At 32.0% G+C, this 20,509-nt stretch overlaps 1 protein-coding gene across 2 annotated transcripts in view; it reads left to right on the top strand.

The window, feature by feature from the left end:
* The window catches only part of STAG1 (stromal antigen 1), a 202,059-nt gene that overhangs the window by 155,871 nt on the left and 25,679 nt on the right, over positions 1–20,509 (top strand). For both annotated transcript variants that reach the window (XM_031959783.1, XM_031959784.1), the window contains 3 exons: positions 2,614–2,694; positions 14,544–14,636; positions 17,136–17,310. In XM_031959783.1, the coding sequence (XP_031815643.1) occupies positions 2,614–2,694; positions 14,544–14,636; positions 17,136–17,310 (349 nt within the window). The remainder of the gene's footprint in view (positions 1–2,613; positions 2,695–14,543; positions 14,637–17,135; positions 17,311–20,509) is intronic.

Below are 20,509 nucleotides of genomic sequence, written 5' to 3'. Positions count from 1 at the left end.
AATGAAAAAGTTGTTTTGAAAACAAGGCCTTAAACGGATAGGACAGTAATCCAAATTTTACAATTTGTTTCAAGGCCAATGGAATTCTGCTTTTAGCGCCTTAGAATTTTCTTGCTGCTTGATCAGTATAGGTCTTAATTTGAAATTCCATTAAAACATCTGTTTTTAGCATTTTCAAATGCAAGTATTGATTTTTCTCTTTAACTGTGTAAGTCTTTGTGGAGATTACTTCACTGACTCATGAATATTGCAAACACAATTTGAAAAGTATCTTCCCTCTTCAATGAAATAATATTAATTTATTGGCAATGTCACTTTATGCTAATGCCATGCAAATTAAACTTTGTTTTTAATTTAAGATTAACTCTTGGGTCTAAAGTATTGAAAAATTAAGGGATATGAAGGACTGAATTTAACCATGGATCATTGAGAAATTTTGCAGTGTCAATTATACCTTATTATTACAATGAATTACACTAGAACAGTACTATGCAGTTATTTAAGAATTTTGACCTTATCTTTGGTTATGCTTACTATTCAATTAGCAGGTTGAATTTGTCATTTTTATGATTTAGAACTTAATATCAGAACTAAGGTTTTCTGATGCACTTATTTATCTTGCTAGAATCACATGCATTAATACTTTTTTTCTGCTAAAATATAAGCTTGAAATTTCTTTAAAGTCTTTATTGTAGCACAATCCCAATGTCATGTATTACATCTATTTTTGGTCTTTTTCTTACTGCCTACAGTACACTAGTTTAAAGAAACTGTCTTTTTTTCACTAGTAAAAAATTTCTGAATAAATAAAAATATTACTCCTTAAACATGAACTATTCATTCACCTATTCAGATGTGTTTATTAATATCAGGAAATATTTAAGTAAAGACAAAAGTATAAGTGTTCTTTAGGCAGTTAGTATGAGCAGATCACTAAAAATAATCAGTGCTTTCAAGTTTCGTGAAACTTGCTTTTGAGTTGAGTGATAACAACAGAGGGTTAAAAAAAAAAAACTTATAGATCAGTGAAGTGTTACATTGTACCATGGAGTGTTAACATCCCTTGATGCTTAGTCAGTTTGCATGTGCTTGACCTTAAGCAGATAGAAAACTCAGCTAAGCCAAGGTCCCTAGTTTTGATAAAGCTTATATTCTCACAATGAAGTGACACATACTAATAATACTAATAATACATGTACAATAAATGCATAAGAGTTTGCTTGTATGTGAAATATGCTTGGGGGGAATGTCATATATAGAAAGATCAAAAAATAATGGAAGAAGTGGTATTTTAATTAAGTTTTAAAGTATGGTTAGGATTGCACAAGCTGTGGGCTTTACCAGAGAAAGCAAACAGTAGCATAAGTCCATGTATGGAGCTGAACAAGTTGAGGGCAAAGTAAATGATCTATTGTTCTTTCTACTTTTTTTAGCACTCACTTATGGCCTTGGTTAAAAAGATTTTACTCAAAAAACAAAGAAATATTTTAGTACCACCTTTAATATCTAAGTATCTACTTGGTTTTCTAAACAAGTATACTAAAGAAATATTTCAGGGGTCTGCTTCAAACCACCACAATAAAGCAAATATCACAGTAAAGTGAGTTATCCAAATTATTTGTTTCCCAGGACATATAAAAGTTATCTTTATAGTCTACTGTGACCTTGTTAAGTATTCAGTATCATTATGTCTATATATGTCTTATATGTGTGTGTATATTTGTATGTATGTGTATATATACCAAATCTGTGCTTATACATGTTTTGTATAGATACACACATACATACATTCATAGATAGATAAATTTTAATTTTAAAATACTTTATGGCTTAAAAAAAAAAAGGATAACCATCATCAGAACCTTTACCAAGTCTTAATCTTTTTTAGTTATAGGGTTGTGTCTCAGTGTTGATGGCTTCTGACCAGTCAGAACATACACAAACTAATTAAGTTCTGTCATATCTTTAGAAGGTCCCAAATTGTGATCCTGAGACCATAGATAGTCTGCAAACATCCTTCTTCTTGATAAAGTTGTATTTTCATTGCTAACATGAATTTGTTAATGTTTTTAATAAAACTTCAGTCTTAATTGGTAGTTGATCAAAAGCAACACACTTTATATGATCTATTTGGGTAAGATATTTTCATTATTTGAGCTTATTTATGGAATCTTATGCTCTGTCAAAGTTATAGTCCTGAAAAATTAGCAGAATCACAGCCCAACCAAACATTGATCTAGTTCCTCTTAATAATTATTGATTTTTTTTTCTCAATTTTTTTATTCTATTCAAATTCATTCATGTAGTTTTTAGTTCATGAATGGTATAAGTATTTCTTTGGAATAATAACATTTGTCCACTTAAAGTATGGCATTACTTGGGCTTGTTTCTATTATTAATTTTAGAAAAATCTGATTTCCTGTTGTTAGCTAAATATCCTTCAATATTATGTTATTAATTTAGTTAATTAAAATAATTATTTAATGCTTGGGATTTTTATCTTCAAGTAGATAATTAAGGAACATAATAGAGTTCTAGTATTTTACAAGTTCAAATTATTGTTATTTTGTTTTCTTTTCATCATTTAAACTTTTTTTTTCCTTTTTGTTACAGATAGTAGTTCAGGCACTTCAGTGTTCCCATTACTCAATTCTGTGGCAGTTGGTGAAAATTACTGATGGCTCTCCTTCTAAAGTAAGTGTTTCTTTAGACAGTTGTTTATCCGTGAACTAAATCTTGTATTATCCTACCAAATTTTGTTTAATAAATTTTCTTAAGGACAACTGCCCACAAACTGAAATTAAAATCCATGCATTAATAGTAATGCAATATAATACTGCGGTAATAAATCTTTAGTACAAGTTAGTCATTCAAGTCCTAAAAGAAAAAATAAAAACTAAATATATCGGTATTTCATACAACTAAATGTATTCTCACAACCTTGTCAATCCATTATTCCACAGCTAATGAAGAGGGTTCATACCTATAAATTAATACTTATTCTTTTTCAGCATTTTTATTTTAAGAGAAAAATGTTTTTACTTATTTTTTTCTGGTTAATGATGTAGTGATTCCAAGTATTTGAGCAATGGTTTAAAATTTTTTTACAATTTTTAAATTTATTTTACTATTTACTAATATAGTAATTTTTGGTTATATTAATCATTTTTTATGTTTTAGTAGTATTCCTTTTTTAAAATATCTGTATAATAAATAAATGTACTCAACCTTAACTTGCCTCAAAAGTAGTTTTTCAGTGTCATTAACATATTTTTTAATGTACCCTTTGAATTTGTGACATAAGATGTAGAGCCATCAAAGATATGAGAGTAACATAGCCAATTCTACATTTGCCCTATAAACATTTTTTTTTACATCTCACTTTACTCAGGGATGCACAAAATTTTCACTTCATCTAATGAACATTTTCTGTGACAATTTTTTTCATCATGATTTTTCTATCCCTTGATAGTTTTGCTATTTCTTTAACGTTGATTGTTGCTCACCATGATCTAAAGCAAATCCAAGATAAATATTTCATCTATTTTTTTAAGATTTTCAATCTCTTTCAGTAGTAAATTCTGTTAATATAAACAAATTGACCAAATTTTTCCAGATTTTTTCCTAAAGCCAAATGTGCCCATCTATCGATGTTTTCTTTAATCTTTTAAATTTTTTCTAACCCTAACCCTAACCCTCAACATAAAAATGTCTTAATTTTTATTTTTCCTATCAATAAAATTATGCCTTCTCTCCTTCCAGCCCCTTTCTTACTACCATTGAGAAAGAAATCATGTAAAAGTCTTTCCTCTCATTGTTTTAACATTTCCTGTTATTTAGAGAATAACTTTCTTGTTTTATTAACCCTACTGAAACCTGAATGACTTTCTAGAAGTTGTAGCTACCGTTTTATTTTCTTTGTAAAGGTAATACATCACAACATTTTAGTCATACAACTCAAGCCTTTTCTATTTGGCATATTAGCCTTTTTATTTGAGTTAAATTCCATTCTGTGCTATATATTTATAGTATAAAGCAATGTACTGAGGACTTTTATTACCTGTTTTTCTTTTATTCAGTAACTTTTCTTTTTTAAATTGTTTCTTTATATTATGACAAATGTTAACAACTTATGTGATGTTTTTAAAAAATCAAAATCCTTAGAACACCCAATTAAAACTCTTTAATTAATTTTGTTTTTATAAGTATATCTCTATGATTAATTGTAAAGACTAATTTCATTCCTGGAGAACATAAATTTAAACATATCTCAACAGAGAGATGAGGGACACTGGTGTAAAATTCTGAATATGTTGTCGTTTAGTTTTATTTAATTGTTCTTTGAGGTCATGACTACTAACTACATTCACTTTGATTATTCAGTTCCTTTATTGGGCATATACCATGAAAGGCCTCATATACTAACAGCTTTTTATGGTAACAAAAAACTGGAAATGAAAAAATATGTTTTTTAATTGAGGAATGACTGAAGAAATTGTGCTTATGAATAGAATACTGTAAGAAATATCATGAGAAGCATTAAATGAGGAATTAAGAAACCTAGGAAAGAGTTTTGTGACTTTTTGACAATTTTAACAAGTAGGACCTTGAGAAAAATATTGGGGCAGCTAGGTGGCACAGTGGATAGAGCACTAGCCCTGACTGTCAGAGGATCTAAGTTCAAATCTGGCCTGAGATCCTTAACGTTTTCTAGGTATGTGACCCTGGACAAGGCACTTAACCCTAATTGTCTTGAAAGAAAGAAAAAAGAGAGAAAAATATAAACGATGAAAATAACATTTTAAAAAAATCCTTAAAGAGTAATAAATATACCTAGCTGTGGAACTGTATAATCAAAGTGAATGTCAATTCAGTGACTTTTCTTGCTGTTTAAATGCTGTCCATCTTAAAGAAGTATTTGCATTGTATTCATTAAATCATGATTGATAATCACTAAATTCACTATCTGACAGTGGCTGCTCCAAACTTTCTTAATATCATAACATTTAATATTTATTTCTTAATTTACTGTAATACCCTCTACCAATTCTCTCAATATTTAATGAGAATATTGCCTCATACTTCAGTTTTTTAAATCAAGGCTATTTGCTACGAATTCTCTTCCCTCTTCCCTTTACATCTTTTGGACATTTTCTCCCCATTTTTGAACCTTTATTTCTCTCTCTGATGAAGAGGTAGCCTTTTGCTTTCCAAGACCAACACTTTTACATGTACCACTGATGCCACCTTTCTCTGTCTTTTTCAGCAGAGTGCTCCTAATATAATCTTGTGTTATTCTCTGTCTTCATTCTTTATTTCTTATTATCTTCACACATATCCATGTCTTCTCCAAAATCCTCACTTCATCCTCCCATCTCTCTTAGCTCTTGTCCTATATTTTCTGTTATCCTTTGCAACTAAATAAGAGAGTTTGAAAAAACTCTCTTATATCACTTCTACTTCCTTTCTTCTTACTTAATTCTCTGCAGTCTGGCTTTTGAATAGCCTTATTATTCACTGAAACTTCTCTCTTGTATAGTTATCAGGGATCTAGTAAATACCAAATCTAATGACCTTTTTCTTAATCTTCATCCTTCTCAACCTCTTTGGTGCACTTGATACTATTGATCACCTCCTCTTCCTGAATATTCTCTTCCCTATAGGTTTTTGTGACACTGCTTACTCCTGGTTCTCCTATCTGTCTAACCACTCCTTCTCAACCTTTGCTGATTCTTCATCTAAGTCAACCCTTGCTTATTATGGGTGACCCTCAAGGCTCTCTTCTGAACCTCTCTGTTGAGGTAGATAGCATGTTTCATCATTAGTTCTCTGGAATCATGGTTCTCCTGAAATCAGAAAGGAACTGATAGGAATAATTACTATTATTATTAAAGAAAACAGTATATTTTCTATTATAGACAAGAAAAACTGAAGGCTACCCTTACAGGTCCAGCATCCCCATTATGGACCTGGGACCTCCTCTCCCTTGGCACTAGAATGCTCAGTGTTACTGCTTCTGTACAGACCATCCCAAAAGTTTATAGACCGAGAGTTGTTTTTCTTTGCCAGTCATGCTGGAAAAATTATTTATGTGATGTTTTCATGTGTTTCCCTATCATATGTATATCTACTATATCTGTTTGGGTAAGTTTTTAATTGAGAGCTCATTATGTTGCTTCCTGCTACCACACATGTTGGCTCCCTCAAGTAATAGTTTTACTTCTTATTCTTGTTCGTGATGGGGGACAGTTTTTTTTTTGTTTTGTTTTGTTTTAAGATCTTATAAAAATTGGCTTATTTCTGTCTTTTATGATCTCCTTTAACTCTGATTTGGTATTGAATTTTCCCCAAAATGATGGGTTAAGAGTTAAAATTTAAATCTCCAACCCTCAAAAATTCTTTAATCTACTAAAGATAGCAGTTTCAAGACATGAAATGAAATCAAATGCATTGTTGATTGATGTGACAGAGACAAGATCAAATATTTCTCTTGAAGTAAAATTCAACAAATATTACAAAGAAATATTTTCTCGTATCCCATAATTTTGTAATAAAGTTAAAATGTGGTGGAATTGTGGGGTTTTTTTCCCCCTCACAGATCATGTGCAGTTTATTTTGCTCTAGTGCCCCCTAGTGCTGGTCCTATAAGGGCAACCTTCAATTTCTCTTTTTTTTTATAACAGAAAATATTCTTATTCTTTAACTTGTAGTTGCATTTATCCTATTAGTTTCTTTCTGATTTGTGAAAAGAGAATTTAAAAGACAGATAAATAAAGGTCAAGTGTAGGGAGATTTTGCTGAATTGAGATCAGTCCCCCCCAGGAATGTTAATAATCCACCTTAACTTATTCTTCTGTGATTAATCAACAGATCATACCAGAACTCCATCTCAGTGATCCAGAATATCAGCTGTCATTTTTCAAACCTATTTTTCCCTTAACCTAATCAACTCCCTCACCTTTAGTCATTGTTACACTCTAAAGCTGATACCCATCCTTCTGAAATGCTTGTTCTATAGGTAACAAATTTGATCTCTTAAATCTTTTCTTTTCATACTCCTTCCATATGGTGGCTTTCACTGAGACCTAGCTTTCTCCTTTAACACAGCCTTTTGGCTGCATTTTCATCCATTCCTTCTAACTTACTGGTAGAGGCAGGAAATTGGAGTGCTTTGTTTCCCCAGTACAAATCCTAAACTTACTTACCCTCTACCACCATCACTCAGTAATTTCTCTTCCTTTTGTTGTTCACTTATCCCATATTCCCTCTCTTTCATTTTAAAGCCCTCTTTATCAAATTCATAGGACAACAAATATTTTTACTAGTCTTTTTCTAGAATACAATTCTATTGTATTCCTGGCTAAGAACCTGCAACTTAAGCCATGTTGCCTGCATCTAAATTCCTTTATTATACCCTGAAAACCAAATGTGGAGGGTTTATTTTTTCTTTTTTATATAAATAGATTATATTATCTTGTTTTTAGATCAGTATCCTCCCCCCCTCTTAAATCTCTCCCTGGAAACTATCCCTTATAACAAAGAATAAAAAAAGAAGAAATTAGAGGGATGTAAATTAGTAAAATAATCAGCACATTATAAAAGTCTGACCTTATTTGCAGTGTTCCATACCCAGAGATCCCATTTTTAATATATCTCTTCATTTGACCAAGCTTGGGCATCATAATTTCCCAGTGTTCATCCTCACTTATTTTGTTGTTATTCTTTCCATTTGTGTTATTTATATATTACTTTCCTTGCTCTTCATTTTCCATCAGTTCATATTAAGATTTCCGTGCTTCTCCGTATTTTTCATCTTCTTTTCTTACAGTATAGTAACGAAATCTGCTAAACTCATGAACCACAATTTGTTTAGCCATTCCCTAAATCAATTTCACTACTGTAAAAAATTCTCCTTAAAATATTATACCAATATAAAAGCATTATATAAGAAATGCTAGTTATGACAATTAAACAAGAAAAAGAAACTAATTCACACAGCCAGTGAGGAAACAAAACTTTTCACTTTTTTCAGATGACACAATGGTATTCTTAGAAAATCCTAAAAAGCCAATTAAAAGATTAGTCTAAAATATTAACAGCTTTGACAAAATTTCAAGATTAAAAAAATAAACGCACATAAATCATTAGCATTTCTATATATTACTAACAAAATACAACAGAAAACAATAGAAAAAGAAATTCTATTTAAAATAATTTGAGACAGCACATAGAAAGAAACCATATGAACATAATTACAAAACACTTCACACAAATAAAGACATCTAAAAACTAGAGAAATATTAATATTAATTGTTCATGGATATTGTGAGGCAGCATGATAAAAATGACAAAACTGCCTAAATTAACTTATTCAGTGCTATACTAATCAAACTACCAAAGAATCATTTTATGAAATGAAGGAAAAAAATTATAAAATAAAGTGGTTGATCAGTGGAATAGATTAGGCATACAATATAAATGAGTCTTTGATAAATCCATTTTGAGGCAAAAACTCACTGTTCAACAAAAATTTCTGAGAAAACTATTCTGGCAGAAACTAGTCACAAACCAATATCTACTAGCAACTATATGCTAGTATAAGTTCAAAACGAATACGTGATTTAGACATAAAGGGTAATTTTTAAAAATTAGAAGGAAAACAGTAAATTGGGGGTTAAATTTTATAGTAAATTTTTTCTGTTAAAGGTAATATTTCTCAAATATATTAATGACTAAGCCACAATTTTATTTCCCTCATTGATACATTGTCAAAGGATACGAACAGGCATTGGAAGAAGAAATCAAAATTATCATTAGTTACAGTCTGAATCACATTAGAAAACTGTACATGAAACTACTTTATACCTGTCAGATTAGCTAACATGATTGAACAGGAAAATAACAAGTACTGGAGAGGATGTAGAAAAATAGGGACACTGTTACATTGTTAGTAAAGCTTTGAGCCAGTGTAACCATTCTTGAAAACAATTTGGAATTATGCCCAAAGGGCTGAAACTGTGCACCCTCTATATAGCAATACCTGTGCTAGACCTGTACTTCCATAGAAAGAAAATGGCAAAGAGCCCATATGTACAAAAATATTTCTACCAGTTCTTTTTGTGAGGGGCAAAGAATTAAAAACTGGTAAGCCTATCATTTGAGGAATGGCTAAAGAAGTCGTTATATATGATTCTGTTATAATACGATTGTACTTTAAGAAATGATTGGGAGGAACGTTTCAGCTTAAGTGAACTGATGCAACATAATGTGAACAAGAGGGAGAACATTATATACAGTATTAGCAGTATTGTAAAAAAATCATCAAATGTGAAGGATCTGATAACTTTGATCAGTACATTGATCTGTGATATTTCATATGGACTTATGATAGAAAATGCTATCCAACTCCAATGAAAGAACTGGTGAACTTTTAAGTGCATATTCAAGGATATTTTCTTTCACTTTCCTTATTTGTATTGCTTTTTTTTCTACAATCTGGCCAATGGAGAAATGTTTTGCATCATATGTATAAGGAATATTTCTTGCCTTGTTGGGTAGGTGCTTGGGGTGGGTGTTGAGGGTGAGGAATAGTTAAAAACTAGAAATAAAGAAGAAAAAAATTTGATAGGAAAACCTGTAATTCAAAACAGAAAGTAGAGAACTTGACACTGGTAGGTAAGTTCCTAAAAATTAGAATAGACCAAACAGAACTCAGTGATTTAAAGAGACAGGATATTTTAGAACAAAAATCAAAGGATTAAAAATAAAAGAAAATAGGAGATTCTCTCAATACAGTTGATCTGGAAAAGAAATCAAAGAGGAATAATTTTAAAAATCATCCATCTCATGGTAAAATAACCACAAAAAGCCTGAATATCACATTTTAAATTAAATTATAAATGAAAACTGTCAAGATTTACTAGAATTCAGGACAAAGTAAAAATACAAAGAAAACCAGTGACTTCCTGATTGGAACTTTGTACCCTTTTATTAGGAGCAGGAAATAAATGAAAAACAAATTCTGTCATAAACTGTAGTATGAGTTTATTAATGTAATAAAATGCATTTGAAATCTTAACACAAAAACAGAAGCAAAATTGATAAAATTGTTCTATAAGAAATGATCAGCAGTATGATTGCAGAGAGACCCGATGCTGTGTAAAATGAGCAGAATCAGGAAATCATTATTGTACATGGCAACAGCAATATTCTACGATGATCAATTGTGATTGACATGGTTCTTTTCAACAACGACATGATTCAGATCAGTTCCAATGATCTTGTGATGAAGAGAGCCATCTACACCCAGAGAGAGGACTGGGAACTGAGTGTGGATCCCAACATAACAATATCACTCTTTTTGTTGTTGTTTATTTGCATTTTGTTTTCTTATTCAAAGGGAGTGGGGGGACGGGGAAGAAAAATTGGAACACAAGGTTTTTCAAGGGTTAATGTTGAAAAATTACCCATGCATATGTTTTGAAAATAAAAAGCTTTAATTAAAAAAAAAGTAACATTCAGTGTCAAAGATATGCTCTTGATATCATTCATGTCCCAGAATGTAAAATCTTAACAGAAAACACTTCGCAAAAAACTGAAACATATTGCCTTCATTTTTTATTTTGTTTTTCTCAGAATATGTAGGACAAAAGATGTACTAAACATGAATGATGCTTTCATACTCACCTCACACTTTGTTATAAAAATATTTGGTTATAGTAATAAAATTTTACCAGTATATTCAGGTTTTGTGGTTGCATGGCGCACTTTTCTTTTTAATCTGCTCTTAACATTTTCTTCACCTTCTTAAGATTACATGGTTAACAAAGTAATTAATCAAGCCCTGATTTGTAGCATTTTCCGGTTTCCAGAATGTAAATGGTCACGTTGAATTTTGATAGATTAGCTTCTTGGAGGTCTCTAATTACCATATATATCCTAGATGTAGCCTTTGTAACAAGGATTATTAGTACATGTTCGTGACCCTTCCTGGGAATATTTTTCATAGGAAATTTGTGTTTTAAAGGTAGTTTTACTGCCTGGTTCTCTAAGATTCTTTCTGATTCTAAAGATTTTATTATTTTACTTGAATTTGGGCAATCCAAATATTTGCCTAAGATCTTGAATAAGACTTTTACACACAGCAAAGTTTCACCCTGATACGTAGAGAAAGTTAAGTAACAAGTGCTGCAATTCTGTCCTGGTGTTTTCCCTGAATCACTTGCTTTCTCCTCCATCAGCAGTCAGTTTAGTTGTTTGATGTCATTATATGAAAATTCAAATTGCCTATCTATGAACATCTCTTTAGAATTTGAAGCTCTTCAACTTCAAAAACCTTCACAAAATTTATAGTAAGACTGAAGTTACTGGCAGCCTACTAAAACTTGGGTTGGCAATATTATAAAATTAAATGATTTATAGTAAAATTAAAAATTACTAAAGGATGAAATTGCTGTATGAATAGAACACTGGAATAGAGTCAGGAAAATAAATTTTATTTCAACCTCTTCTTATTATTTGGTACCTTTGAGGTCATCAAGTTCAATTCCCTTTTTTTACAGATATACAGAAACTGAGCCACAGAAACGATAAATGACTCATATAGGATCACATAGCTAGCAAGTATCTGAAACAAGATTTGAATTCAGATCTTCCTCATTTTAAGCCAATACTATCCACTATACTACCCACTACCTTCAATTTAAGCACATTTTTGTTTATTTCTGAAAACAAGATTTTTTTTTTTTAAGAAAATGCTAACAGTCATTGATAAATTCACACAACACTATCAGTTACCCTCGAAATCCCTTTGCACATGTTTCTATTTTTATTTCCATGTGCACCTTGCAAAATTCCAAGCCTAGATCATTTATACCATCTGCTTTCTTTGTTCCTACTTTCTCACTCTTGAATGCTCCTGGAGAGAATCCTCCCACTCAAGTGGTATACAGTACCTACAGAAAGTGGCATATATTTTTGGATATGAGCATTTTGTTGATTAATTATTTTTGATTACAAGAAAGAATAGGGAGATAGGGTTTTGGAAAGTGATAGTTGATACAACACTAACCAACTTTCTTGTTTTACTGAGAAAATAAAGCTCAGTCTTTATCCCCACACCATACCTCAAAACACCTCATCATCTTTGATTTTACTCTCCCTAATTCCAATTACTGATACAGTTGAGTTATCTCATCTCCTTGCCCAAACTATCCCCTCTACTTATATATACTTTTAATCCGATCCATCTCCTACCACACCTCACCTAAGCAAGATCACATACACCCCAATCTCCATAGGGACTTGCTCATTTTTAACATTTGTTTTTTTCCTCTGGAGTATCACCTTATCTAATTGTTCTTTTCTCATAGCCTATAAATGTGCTTAGGTTTTTTTTAATCCTTAAAAAAAAAAAAAGCTTAACCTGTCATTCCCTCAACCTATTGTTCTATATCTATTCTTTTTTTCATAATCAAACTCCTATAAAAGGTTGTAAATATATGGCTTTTATTTAATTACTTCCCATTCATTTCTCAATGTACTAGTCTGGCTTCTTATTCCACCACCATGAGGTCCTCTCTCGAATGATCTCTTTTTAAAAAATAGCTTTTTAAGTTATCAAACTGTGCATACCCTTTGATCCAGCAGTGTTTCTACTGGGCTTAAATCCCAAAGAGATCTTAAAGGGAAAAAAGGGACCCACATGTGCAAAAATGTTTGTGGCAGCCCTTTTTGTAGTGGCAAGTAACTAGAAACCGAGTGGATGCCCATCACTTGGAGAATGGCTGGATAAGTCATGGTATGTGAATGTTATGGAATATTATTGTTCTGTAAGAAATGATCAGCAGGATAATTTCAGAGAGGCCTGGAGAGACTTACATGAACTGATGCTAAGTGAAATAAGCAGAACCAGGAGATCATTGTACATGGCAACATCAGTATTAAAAAATGATCAATTCTGATGTATGTGGCTTTCTTCAACAATGAGATAATTCAAACAAGTTCCAATTGTTCAGTAATGGAGAGCCATCTACACTCAGAGACAAGTCTATGGGAACTGAGTATGGACCACAACATAGCATTTTCACTCTTTCTGTTATTGTTTGCTTGCATTTTTTTTCCTTCTCAGATTTTTTTTTTTCTTTGTAGATCTGATTTTTCTTGTGCAGCAAGATAACTATATAAATATGTATACATATATTGGATTTAATATATATTTTAGCATGTATTGAACTACCTGCCATAGAAGGGAGGGGGTGGGGGGAAGGAAGGGAAAATTTGGAACAGAAGGTTTTGCAAGGGTCTATATTAAAAAATTACCCATGTATATGTTTTGTAAATAAAAGGCTATAATAAAATTTTTAAAAAGGAAATTCAAAAATAAATAAAATAGCGTTTTATTATCTTTTACCTTTATATCCTCTTAAGTTTCCCTCAGTTCCTTCCCCTTTTGCTTCCCAGAGATTCATTATTTATAAGAAAAAAAAATAGATAAGAAAGGGGAAAAATTGGCAAAACTGATAAATATATATCAAAAGAATTTGTTTAATCATTCATCTACACATTTGGGCACCCTTTTCCTGCAAAAGATTTTAGGAGATGGCTTCTCAATTCTCCCCTTTGGATTCAAGCTTGTTCTTTTTAATTTCTCAACATTCATCTTTTGTTTTATGGTTTTTATTCTTTCTATACATTAAGGCCTTCATAGGGTCTCTCTCCCTTCTCTTTAAGCTCAAGTTGCCATGTCTTCTCTATTCTACTTTCACATCTTTCTACATTTCTACACATCTTGATGTGCATATGCTTTATAGCTGCTATTTAATTATATTGCTATTCTATTTTAATGCTATTAATTCTTTATTACTTCAAGCAACTTGTTTATCACTACTAGTTTCCCATACATTTACATGTATTGTACTCATTCGTGCCTCTTTGCCTATGTTCATGTTATTTCCTTCCTCCCTCAATTTCTCAGCTTCTTTTGAAGTGATCTCCTTTCCCCTGACTCTTCTCATCTAAGTTCTGTCATTTCTCAAAGTCCAGCTTTAATTTCCCTCTGCCTTCTGCATAGAGTCTTCTACAGTTACTTTAGCTACACTGAATTCTTTTTTTCTTTCAACTTACATTGCATTTAGAACTTTTTACTCAGAGCAGAATATTTCTTTCACAAGTTCATTCTAATTTTTAATGTACTTTAGTTCTGTCTGGAAAAATCAGAGCAGAGAATATTTTATACTTTTTTTTTTATCATTTAACTCATTCTTTTAATAGAACTTACTGATTAAGTGGCTTCCTGTTCCTCCTAGATTGTTCCCAGGCTTCTTGCTAACAAATGTGTTCCACAAATACAAAATAAATTTAATAGCAGCCTAAGACAAAAGCTAATTAGGAAGGTTGACTGTATAAACTCTTACAATACAATTGTTTTTGCAAATTGCCTTGATAAACTGAATTTACTATTTTCTAGCCATCATTGTTTAACTTTCTTAGGAAACTGTCATTGATTTTTGAATAATACTTCATGATGTAATTATATTTTTCAGGATGATTTGTTAGTATTAAGGAAAACTGTGAAATCCTTCTTGGCCGTTTGCCAGCAGTGCCTATCCAATGTTAACACCCCAGTCAAAGAAGAGGTAAGAAAATGTCAATTACATTTTCCTTGTAGCCAAAATCAAATATACAAGGACAGAAAATATATTATCATAATTTCTTGCTGAAAAGCCTTCTATAAAATACATTTTCAGTATTATCCAGTTCTTCATTTGTGGTCAATCTGTGCATATTGTAGAACCTTCTTGTACTTCTTAGTATAGTAACAGGATAGAAAATTAATTTTGTTAAAGATTTAATTAATAGCACCTAGTTGCTTGCTAAATTGGCCTAGAAGAAAGAAAAGGAAAGATAGTCAAAATTACATATTTTTTCTGTTATCTTTCTTTCTCTGAAATTGAATCTTTGTGTTCTTTGAGACCATGAACATGAGTAACAGCAGAGTTTATAGCTTTCAGCACTGTTATCCCTGCAATTGATAAGGCACAACAGGAGAACCGTGGAACGGTAGCTCCTGTGTGCCTATGTTTGAGAATTCATTGTCTTTCAGAGAGACAGTGAAGCTAGAGGAATTGCCTTTTCCTCCTCACTAAAGCAACTACATCAACATTTATTATGTACAATCCCAAGGTTGAAACACTTGAGAAAAATCCTAAATATAATTGATATATTTTGTAACTTTATCCTTCATCTTTCTCTTCCCCTTCTCAGTTAAATACAGGTTCTGGTAATGTCACTCTTTTGCTTAATAAATCTTCAATTGTTTTCTATTTTCTCACCTTGGCATTTAAAACCAGTCACACTCTGATTCCAGTCTCCCTTTCCAAGTACTTTTACATTCTATCTATTAACATAATCCATGTTCCAACTAAAATGATCTGGTTACTATTCCCAGGATTTGGCTTTCCATATCCTGCCTCCTTGCCTTTACCTTAAATGTACTTCCCTCGCCTGTGTCTCATAATTCTTAGCTTCCTTCAAGGTTTAGCATAGGTGCCTTTGAAATTGTCTTGTGTTTGTATCTCTGAATAAATATTTTCTCCCCATGAAATAATAAGTTTTTGAGGACAAGGACCTTTTCATTTTGTCACCCCAGTATCTAATATAGTGCTTTGCACATAATAGGTGCTTAATAAATTGAACTGAATTCCTAGACTAGTTTATATACCTTAACATATATGAGTCTCCTTTGTGTTTATTTCTTTAGCATATTCTTGCAAATCATCCCTACCTTCTTCAAGACTCAGTAAATTACTCTGTGAATTAATAGCAGCCTACTCATAAACATCTGCTCATACATACAGAATGCTAGTCTTTTTGTGGGTGAGCAGAGTCTTTTCTTCCAATCCTCAGCCTCCCATCTGGAGCTTTAGAAAACAAGCATCCCACAGCTGCCACATTCTGTGCTCTTAATTAATGCTGCCTGGAGATGCCCAGAACAACAACCAAGAAGAAAGCATTACCTTAGTCTCTACTTTCCTTTCTGCAGGACAGCAGGCTGCCAACCTATTTGTAGTCAGGGATGCAAGAATTCCCTGAGTTTCATTTCTCTCTTGTGGCAGGTAGCCACTGACATAAGTACTTGCAATGTTTACCACAGAGTTTATATTTCTATATTAACACTTTTAGAAAAAATGGTTAAGTTCTGGAGCTTGCCCATAAAAAAGTCTTTTTCATTCATTAAGTAATTGAAGTATAATGCTGAGTATGCAATCCTATTTCAGCAACAATTTTGTGGAGTAGCCAGACCACCTAGCCACTGTATATAATACTACTTTTTTTTGAAAGATAGATTCTGAATTATAACTTAGAAACAAACTTTTGGAATATCTTCCCTTATTTACATATAATGAAATTTTCATTAATGCTTAAATCCTGATTTTTCCACAAAGCTTCTGTTAAAATATTTATTTCATGTAAATAATTCATGCAACATTAAAATAATAAGTTCAAATTAGAAAGATATTTATTAGCGTAGAATTCTATTTAAGTTTTGAATTTGTCATGCTTTATCATTATACTCCCAAGAGTATCTGTAGATAAAATAATATCAGAAAGGTTACTCTAAGGCATACGGTTGTGAACATTTGTAATTTATTTCAGGCTACTTTCAGAATCCTTCCTTTGAAGTTTTTTATTTTTATAATTAGACTCAACTCAAAGCAAAATTGAGGTTTTTAAAATTTTGACAAGATCTGAATTCAGGAGGACCTGAGTTCAAATCTGGTCTCAGATACTAAACACTTCTTAGCTGTGTGACCCTGGGCAAGTCACTTAACCCCAGTTGTCGGGGGGGGGGGGGATTTCTGACAAGATTTTTTTTACTATCTTGAATTAATATATCCAAATCCAAGAAATTACTTTCACATGCAAATTAGTTGCCAAGCTCATAGTTAACCTCTATAATTTAGTATGTGGCTGTTCTCAACAAAGTTTTAAAGCAGGACTTCATGTGACAGAATTGAAAACTTCAAAAATTTTCTCCTAGCAGCCATTATTTTCAGTATATTTGACTTAATCTCACTTTAAAAACATGATTCTCCTACCAATATATATTGATAGTGAATCTCTTTGCATTCCAGGCTTTCATGTTGCTTTGTGACCTCTTGATGATTTTCAGCCACCAGTTAATGACAGGGGGCAGGGAGGGGCTTCAGCCTTTGGTGTTTAATCCAGACACTGGACTGCAGTCTGAGCTCCTCAGTTTTGTGATGGACCATGTCTTCATTGACCAAGATGAAGAGAACCAAAGCATGGGTATTTATAACTACTGTCTTTAATGTTGGTCTTACTTTATAGTTCCAGAAGAGCTATTGGGGAGCAGGGGGGAAAGACAGGGAGAAATTGAAACTACTGATGGTACGGAAAGAATTGATTTTATTTTTAAGTTTTTTTTCTCTGTGATAAATGTTTTCTGTTTGCTTAAAGGAAGTTCATAAAACTTTGTTCCAAAAGGAAGAAATTAAGATATGTAGTTCTTTCAAATATGCATCATTTTTTAGTCAAATGAACAAAAAGTAAGAAAATATATTTGGAGGTGAAAAACTATTCATAATAGATTAATCGTGAAGGCAATGTTCACAAATAAAGGATATCCATTTTAATTTAATTAATATTGGATGTTGAGTTTGTTAACAGACTAGGTTGGATTTTTTTTTTTAATTTCACACTTTTTAAAATCATAAACCACTTGTAAAATCTAAAGTTCAGATAGTCTGAGAATGATTTATAAGAATCATACCTGTTATATATATCAGAATGCCTGTTCTAAACCCAGAGAGCTCAAGATCCTCCTTTACATATGTCAGGGGATATATTTTTATAAGAATCTTCCTTTAAACTTAAGATTCTGAAAGTAAACTAACCAGTGAAGCAAAATTACTATATTTAAAGCTAGAATTTATCTTAGAATTTTATACTTTCTTGTCATAAACTAGAGTGAAGGGTTTCTTTTCACTCTAGATAGCCATTTCAATTCAATGCAAATCATTAAAACATAAAAGAAATCTACTAGCAACAAAGGTTGGGTTATATGTACATGTGGGGAAAAGTCAAGTAATAGAAATATTATCCAGAAATGAGATACAATAAAGATTTTAGAGAACTAACTTTAAAGCAATAAAAAAACAGCATATTCTCCTATGATTAGTAATATGACATCTGACAGATGAAATATTTAAGATTAGGTGTGTTTCTATGTTGCTCCTTGGCTTTTGATTTCCACAAATGACTTCTAACAACTAGATGGTGATAAATTTCTAGTATTCTAATTAACATTCACAGCATCAGTCAAACTGGATTTTTTTTATGCGTTTGTCTTTATATCACATTTGTTTCTGATTATTCCCTTTCTATTCCTCTACCTAAAAGAGCCTTGTCTCATGATTTAGACTTTTAAAAATAATAATTCAGCAAAACCAAGACATCAACATTGCATATATAATATTTTATACCCATAACACTTTATACACAGCTTTCCCACAAAAATGAGAAGTATTTTTTTTTTTAATCTGTTCTCTGGAGCCAAAAATGATAGTTAACACAACAGACAATGGATTTTTCTCAGGTATTTCTTGTCACAAGGCCTAGTAATATCACTTGTTTTAAGAATCTTAATGGCTTTTTGCTTATAAAAACAAGAAAAAATGCAAAGAAAGACAAAACCTATATTAACGAACAGGCAGAATCTTATTCTTAAGTAATTAATATTTTTTGCATTTAAACTTAAAATTAATTTCTTGGAAAAAATGCAAGTGATAGTAACATTTTCAAGCAGCATTCTTAAGCATAAAGAGGCACTTTTAAAGTGTTATAGAACACAAAGATGCTTTAAGTTGTTTGTCTGAAAACGGAAGAATTGTAATATGGTATTCTGCCAGACATTCTTCCTGCAGGGCCTTTGCAAAACACTGGCTCCTTCACTTTAGTTTAGAATCTTCCTTCTTTTGCATGTGTAAAAGATTGCTGATCTGTAATGTATCTGAAAATATACCACTTCAAAAGTAAACTGGTGTTAAAGTAAAGAGGTTCAATCAAAACAACCGTCAATTTTAGCATAAAATAAAAATCAACCAGGAACTTATGGTCACTTAGAAAATCATTGATAACATGTCAACCGATATAAACCAGCAAATTTTGTGTTTTATCTTCATGTGACCCATGAGTTGAGTCCTCCTGAGCTAATCTTAGTGACCATTTCTGATCTGAAAAGCTCATCCAGTTGGGTCACTGTGTAGTTTATATGCATCCACTCATGTCCATAGATGGAAGGGAAAGAGTTCCCAATCCCCATTCAAGCATACTAGACAACAAATGCATGTCAGGTAGAGGACAATTCTAATTTCACTTAAAAGAAAATCCAGAAGGCACAAAACAGCTAATAAATGCATTTCCCAAATATATAAAGCATTTTTAGTAGCCCAAAAGCTGCTTTTAGAGGAAAGGATTTGAACCTAATTTTGCCAGTATAACAACATTCTGACATTTGTTTGAAACTTTAGCTCTCCTACAGGATCCTATACAATCTATCCCAAATTTATCATGCCTCCCATGACCTATAAAAGATGAACATTTAGGGCTGTAGGACATCCTTTCTTTCCTTTAGGCCTGTCCTATTCAGAGAACTGTCAGTCATTGATAGCCTTATTTTTCTCCATGCCATTACTGTTCCTTCACTCATAGTGATACAAAAGTGAGCCTCTTCTTTTGCTAATAAACACATTACTCCAAAACTCTAAAAATTATGTCTCCACATTCATGAGCTTGAGGTTATTGTCAGAATATCCCCCAAGACTAGCACTGCCCAAGAAATTGTCCTTCTCTGCTAAAATGAGATTTGAGGATCACATTGCCTAAGAAGTTGTCATTTCCTTCTGTAACTAGGAGGCAGGAGTTTGGAACATTGTCAGCTCTAGTCATATTCACTTAGTTTCTATGAGCTTCTCTAACCTGTCCTGCCATTGAAGTAGCAACATACCTTTTGGATCATATAGACAAGAACATGTAACTATGTCTACTGTAAAATGTCATTAATTACTCAAAAGCTGCAGAGAGGGGAATTCTTCCCCATTAATAAGCCCTATGCATAGGAAGAGGAGTACAATTAAAAGGGGGGGGGGGAAGGAAGAAACACAAGAACTATTGTTTTTTTATAGACTGGAACAAAGGGAAAAATGACTCCTCTGGTCATCTTGGAAAGGATCAGCATTCTCTAGTCATTATAATCCAACCCTTAGAAGACAGGGCAAACAGTCTCCAAAATAGCCAATTTATCTTGGGGCAGCCTTAATCTCTAAAACTTTATCATAAATTGTCTTAACAAAATACCAATGGGCATATCCACAGTCTACAGGGGAACTTGCTTATAAGATCAAACTCATTCCTTAAATTTATGTTTCCTTAGTTTTTTTTGTTTTTGGAAAAGGAGTACTTTCTGAACTTACTTTATACAGGAAGA

Source organism: Sarcophilus harrisii, chromosome 3 (genome assembly GCF_902635505.1).
Source record: "Sarcophilus harrisii chromosome 3, mSarHar1.11, whole genome shotgun sequence".
Classification (NCBI taxonomy): Eukaryota; Metazoa; Chordata; class Mammalia; order Dasyuromorphia; family Dasyuridae; genus Sarcophilus; species Sarcophilus harrisii.
The sequence above is the reverse complement of the archived record's forward strand: the minus strand, read 5'-3'. Positions and strand labels throughout refer to the sequence as shown.